We start from the raw sequence: 6,603 nt of genomic DNA, 5'->3' as shown, positions 1-6,603 counted from the left end.
TCTGAACTGATTCAAGATTTGTAGTCCTGAACTTTATTTGATTCTTCTTAATAAAACGCAACCTATTTGACTCGATCATTGTGAAAGCATCAACCACAAACTGTTGCAGCAAGCGCTTAGACCTTAACAAAACATGTTTTTCATTTTCTCTTTCATGAAGTCTGTAAGCAAAAAATTGTCTCATACTGACATCTTCCTGCTCCTTTTCTCCACGACCTGATGTTTTAAGTTTCTTTATACCAAGCCTATAACCATCCTCTCCATATGGAAACAATAGAGGATATTGCAATGCTAGATAGGCTAGATGCAGTTCATGAATCCTTTTTAGCTTCCCGGAATGTTCCTGTAAGACGATATCACGTTTATCCATATCTTCATGAAAATCTCCTGGTATTAAAGCTGCGACTTCTGATGCTGTTGGCATATTGTATAGCCTTCCATCAGTTGTGCGTTTAGCAATAATCCTCATGTGAAACCTTTCTTCATCATTAGTATTAAATCTGTCTCGGGCAGACCTAAATGCATCAACATGTGGGTTGATCTGATTCAGTAGCTTGATGATGCTTTCAATTATTTCCTTTCTGAATTTTTTCTTTCCTTGCCCATTATCAGGATCTTTCCCATTACTGTTGAATATCAGCAAATATATATTTTATGAGATTATGAAAACCTTAATACAATGATCCTTAACTAATAGACAGTGCACTTTCTTAAAATTAAAATATACCTCATTATGTTCATTCTGTTCTCCACTTCATTTGCGGTGTCGATAATGTAGAGCTGTAGAAACTTTGCTAATTCGCCAGGTTTTGGCTTTAAAGCACCCATTAGATGGTAGTTTTCTCCTTGCAATGCAAACATTTGAGGGCCACGTCCTTTAGGAACACAATGATCAACTCTGCCACCAATAGATGTAAATGAGAAAATCATATTGTGAGCTCTTATGTTATCTTTAAAATTTCTTGCTAGTTCATCATCTCCAGTAAGAAGTTGCCTTAGCAATTCAGGAGACTCTTTGAGCGATGGTAATGTAATTTGTCCTTGCATACAACATGCTGCAAATTTAGGATTTTTAGCATTCCTCCTTTTGTTTAGACGTTCTCCATACCAGAAGATTGCACCACAGTGTTCACAAGTATAGTCTGGATCACCGTCATCAACATAATCTGAGTATTAACAGGAAACTGAATTATTAGTTTGAAACTGTATCTAGACTATGGTTTTACCAACTTATTAAAAGACGTAGTTTATCTTACCTATTTCGTTTGATTTGTTAGCCTTTGGAGGAATTGCAGTTTTGGAACCAAAGACCTTTGCTATACTTTTCTCTAGCATTGTAAGAATATCATAATGTTCCTTGGCCTGATATATTTTTTCGTCTGTAGAGTCTTTAATTCTTCTAGCTTCATCCATTTCCTCTGAAAAAGTTTCACTACTTGTATCTTCCTGGCTACTACAGTAAAATTCCTGATGGTAATCATCTTCTAGATCCTCTGAGAAAATATTGAAAACATTGGCCACATTGATTACAGTGTTCTGGGTTAAAATAACCAAATAAAAGTAGTTAGTTAATATTTTCACAGGTATTTTGAAAGCTGTTTTACCTTCCGATTGATCATAATAGTCTTGAAATTCAGAATCCTCATCTGAATCTAATATAACACCACCATGTTGACCATGAGGTCTTGTTAGATTTCCGTCATTATGGCTATAATTCTCCTTTCTGTTTACACTATTGAAATCTGTCTGATTACCTATGATGTGGATAAATTGGAAATTTTAGTATTCAGTACTTACAAAAATATATATAATTCAATAACAACTGATCTAATCTGCTGTTATGTCATAATCTGTTTGATTTGCAGGTCTATTTGGTGTAAAAGGAGTAGTCAGTCCACCTGTACGGAAATCATGTAAGTCTTGATCATTCTCAGTATGTTTAAAACGTAATGAGCAGCAATTATTTGATTATATACTGAAATAGTTAATTTAGTTTAAGAGAATCCTATCTAGTACTTACTTTCTTGAGACGCTTGATTTGTCCATGTCTTTTCGAATGGACTTGGAGAAGTTTGTCTTCTAATACTTTGGCTTCTTGCATTATGAGCAAATTGTAATTCATATTTGCTTTGCGGTGTTGTTCCTTCATTGCATATAGTGGATACGTTGTTGTTTGATGATTGTCCCGATTGTAACTGTGGGGTGTTTGTAATATCGGACAAAACCCTCCTAAACACAGAATTAACCGACACAGGAGTTTTCATTGTATTTTCTTGTTCTTTTGTGAGTAGATTATGGGTATTAGACTTCTCTGTAGACCTTATCCTTTTAGAAGTCTTAGGTACTTTCTCGACTTGTCTATCCTTTGGTTCTATTCTCCTTTTCATGATGATGATTCCTGTTAGACAATAGAAGAACAACAGACAATGGTTTTAAATGTATAGTGAAAAAGACATAACTTGTTAGGCAGATGATAGCAAGATATGCATATAATGGTGTATTCAGCTTTAAAATATGTACCTGGTGGAAGTTTGTATACAATCACAGGTAGTAATGGTTGCAGGGTTGTGTGTGGAAACGAATGTGAAACATAGTAATACCACCTTGACGATATTTTTGGGATAGTGTGGTTAATTTACTGGTAGCCATATTCGGAGGATATTTTAAAGATCTTATAAAGGGAACCTCTTTCCACCATTTTTGCAATAAGCATTTGTTAACTCGTTTTTAGATGCTTATAATTCCTTTTTTTCCAAATTTTCCAAGTCGAGGGTCATATATAATCTATTTTCAAGTAACTTCTGTATTGTTCTAACATATATGTGTGATTATTATTCAATCTTAACTTTGGATTATTTAACTATTGTAGGATTGCAGAATGGGTGCGATGAGGATAGTAAGGTGTCTGATCATCAAGTATATTTGCTAAGTGATGGTACTGTTTTTATGAGATATATTATCTACCCTGTTATTTTATAATTTAGATGAATTTCACATGAAAGAAAATAGAGATTAGATTTATAAATTAAATTGAAAAGCCATCATAAAGCATCCCCTTTAAGAAAATTCAAGTACTCAAAAATAGTTAAACTGAAAATAAGACCTTAAAAAACACTTTTTAGGTGGAATCTATAGAGTAATTATAATAATATAATTGCTCCACACACACACACCCAAATTATTCAAATAAAATAGACTAAAAAGCATGTTTCTTTATCGCTACTCCTTTTGATCCACCACAGCTCCCATGAAATCCTACTCCTTTAACTCAGCAATCTTTTCAATCTTAACTTTCTTCATCATGATTTTCTTTAGTTCTTCAGAATCACGTGCTTCATTGTCAGCCACAGCTTGTATTTTTTGCATGAGATTGGTACCATCAGCAACCTTCGGGGTATCATCTATAATCTCTTGGTCGCTACTTCCCTTGGTTTTTTTTTGGTTTGTCGATGACTGATTTCTTTCGTCACTGCAGTCTTCCTTTCGTTTTGATGAAGGAGTAGCCACCAAATTCATTGTGCTGTCTGATTTCTCTTCACTATTAGTAAGCATTAAAACCTGGAATCAAATTCAATATAACGATTATTCCCACAACTGTCAATCTAAACAAATTAGCAAAGTAAAATTATTGAACTTGAGTTAATCACATAGCTACCTGGTCTGTAGAACTAACTGTAGATAGTTCCATTGGGCATTGTGAATGCGTAGCAGACAAATCATCATCGAATGTGTGATAAGGTAAAACTTCTTCTACTTTGTACTCATCATCGCTTCTAGTTATATTGTCTTTCCCGATTGAGATGGCAAAATGATATTTTTGACCTATTAGTTTTTTAAGTACATCCGGTAGACAACATGGGTCGTCTATCTGAAATTTTAAACATTCATCTTAATATAGTGTTTTAATTAGGAAACAATATTAAGATAATAAATTTAGATGTTGAGTAAATCAGTATTATACCTCAGGCCCGCAGCTTTCCATGAGTTCAGAGACTTCTTGCCCAATGATTTCCTTCGCAGAACTATCAAATAAGAATACCTTCGCTTGTCCTGTGCTATCCTCTATTAGCAAATGTAGCCAGTATCTGCATAAGTTCTAATGTTTAGTTTGTTCTGAATTTAAGAACTTGTACAGGGTATCTAAAGCATTACAAAGCAATCACCTTAAAACAACTTCTGTCACTTCTAGCCTGCATTTTTGACAAACATAGACTTGTTTCTTGTCGGTAGAAATACCGGCTTTCTTTCCTACCTTTTTATTGCAGGTCACATGACAGTAGTAATACCATGACCAGTCAGTGTCAAATCCCAGGATTGAACACTTGATGCGAACATTTTCAGGCTGTTGTCCACATTGTACAGATTAGTATACATAAACACATGTAGAATAAATGATTGATGTAATAAAATCCTAACCTCATAAGAGTCCATCAGCTCCGCAACTATTCTCAATGGAAGCAGACTTGCCATTTGATCAGTTATTTTCCGGTTTTTCAATCTCGGTTTAGGTCCCAAAATGGATACGGCAAGACCATCCGATGGTAACCTGAGATATAGTTAGTTAGTGTTTCAGCATCTATTTAATGATACGACTTTATATTTGTAATGATATCAATTCTTACAGGTTTTTGAAATCCACTGCCTCCGGTATGTCTGGGTTAAACCAAACATCAGATGCATCAAAAGAAGAAGCAACACTCCTCACACCTATTACTAAATTACTTCAGCGAATATGATCAAGAGCATACTTCCACCGTTTAATTATTATATATTATTATATATAGTGAGTAAGAGATGTTATTCTATATAGTGATTAATATATATAAATGAATAACCTTTGTACTCTACTACTTTGCCCCATCGAATTAAACATATGACCATCCCACCAACCAATTCTTTAGATATTTGGTTCAGTTGATCGGCCCATTTTCCCCAAAGAGTACAGTTTAAGATGTTATTCCTGGAAATAAATTTCAAACAGATATGCATTATCAGTTTAATTAATTAGATATAATTTATGGTATATTCCGTAATTGACTTACTTAACATCTCGTAATTGGAAATCAATCTTCTTCCTTGGGGTTCCTTGAACATCTAACAGCTCTATTTCTCTGACGTTTACCATTTGACTAATCACATCTACAATTACAAAAGTCGAAATTAGTACCTATATAAAAAAATATAAACCAGTAAATATTTCTTATACAAAACGTCAGATTTACTTACCGACCAAATAATTTAGGTCTAAGTTACCTTGGTTGATTTTGTTAAAGTTAACCAAATCAAGCCAAATGTTATTGGACATAGGTTCTGAAGGAGAAACCTCTGTTGTATACAAAAAATTAATTTTGTAAGGATTGTTTGTTGACCAATATTGTCCAGTGACTTTAGTGACGGAAAATTCTTCAATGATCTTCCAATCTCCTTTTATAAGATGTTTCTTAAATTTAGTAACATCCTCTTTTTTTACCCCTGCTTGGATCTTGTTACCCTGTAATAAGAAGATGAAAATATAAAAAATCAATGCTCATAATATAAGATTTATAGTCTTTATAGATTAAAGATAATAGTAAAGAGAGAAAAAAATTTGCATGATTTTGATAAACAATACTTACATCTTGATCCGCCAAAACCATCTCAAATGACATTCCAACATCCTTGGAATAATTAGTCCAAGTATGCAGTATCTTTGCCCGAATACACCATGAATTTTTGTAGGGTTTCAGATGGTTTAACATTGTGAACTGAGAAACCATCATCATTTTTTTGTGTGTGTTTAGGTATATGAATATGAGCGAGATATTTTTTGTGAGAGATGATTTGTATTATTTATATTGGCAGTTTTGAAGATTCTTCCGTAGATTAAGATATTAGGATCAAGATTAATTGTGATTATTTGCTTAGATTTTATTCTTTTTTATGCTTATCAGTATTTTTTGTGGAGAATTGATTCAGAATATTCTATTTATTGGTTTTCTAATCAAATAAAATAATATGCTGTCATTACCTATCGTATGCTTTATATGCTCACGATTTTTATGCTTTTTTAAATATTTAGGTGTTAAAGAGAATTAAGATTATCTCCTAAAATCTTCTTTGCACACCTATTTTATAACAAATTAATACAATTTTTTTATAACCCATTTATAACCCACTATTAAAATTATATAGTCTACAAATTGAAATCGTGTACTTCCGTTTTATTAAATAGAGAATTTCTTCATTAAACCATTAAAAAAAACAAATTGCTAAGTCAAAAGAACTTACAAAAAAAACACAAACATGCACCAATAGGCCCATTAAGAAAATCTATCATAACGAAGAATTTAACAAAAGTAACCTTTTTCACATTTAAAAAAAATAAAAATAAAATAAAACTAACCCAAAAAGTGCCGATATAAATAATACAAATCATCTCGTGTACTTTTTCTCCAACATGACTCACACATTTAATCCAACGGTTCTCCTTCCTTCTCTTTTCGCAATCATCGCTCCCCACTCACTCAAATAAAAAAAAAAATCAAAAATCAAAAATATCTTTTTCACAGCACCAACGAAAAAAAAATCAAAATCACAATTCAAAAAAAAAAAAAAACACACAAA

The 6,603-nt window shown here is 32.7% G+C and overlaps 2 protein-coding genes across 2 annotated transcripts in view; both read right to left on the bottom strand.

Annotated features, from left to right (window-relative positions):
* Positions 1 to 2,264, bottom strand: part of LOC104773656 — a gene marked incomplete at its 3' end in the record, with an annotated part of 5,562 nt that extends 3,298 nt beyond the window's left edge. Inside the window, exons 1-5 of the mRNA XM_010498301.1 lie at positions 2,021 to 2,264; positions 1,605 to 1,754; positions 1,257 to 1,493; positions 728 to 1,166; positions 187 to 626 (exon numbers count right to left, since the gene is read on the bottom strand). Of these exons, the coding sequence (XP_010496603.1) occupies positions 187 to 626; positions 728 to 1,166; positions 1,257 to 1,493; positions 1,605 to 1,754; positions 2,021 to 2,264 (1,510 nt within the window). The remainder of the gene's footprint in view (positions 1 to 186; positions 627 to 727; positions 1,167 to 1,256; positions 1,494 to 1,604; positions 1,755 to 2,020) is intronic.
* A 991-nt stretch (positions 2,265 to 3,255) lies between these two features.
* LOC104773655 (replication protein A 70 kDa DNA-binding subunit D) lies at positions 3,256 to 5,762 on the bottom strand. The gene is made up of 10 exons (XM_010498300.2): positions 5,616 to 5,762; positions 5,254 to 5,491; positions 5,043 to 5,139; positions 4,836 to 4,960; positions 4,623 to 4,707; positions 4,417 to 4,546; positions 4,164 to 4,342; positions 3,962 to 4,085; positions 3,656 to 3,868; positions 3,256 to 3,558 (listed from the first exon to the last, which is right to left on the bottom strand). The coding sequence occupies exons 1-10, from the start codon at positions 5,760 to 5,762 to the stop codon at positions 3,256 to 3,258; spliced, it is 1,641 nt and encodes a 546-aa protein (XP_010496602.2).
* Positions 5,763 to 6,603: the final 841 nt, after the last annotated feature.

This window comes from Camelina sativa, unplaced genomic scaffold (genome assembly GCF_000633955.1).
Source record: "Camelina sativa cultivar DH55 unplaced genomic scaffold, Cs unpScaffold00604, whole genome shotgun sequence".
NCBI classification, from domain to species: Eukaryota; Viridiplantae; Streptophyta; class Magnoliopsida; order Brassicales; family Brassicaceae; genus Camelina; species Camelina sativa.
Note: the sequence above shows the minus strand (reverse complement) of the source record. Positions and strands in the feature narration are given on the sequence as shown.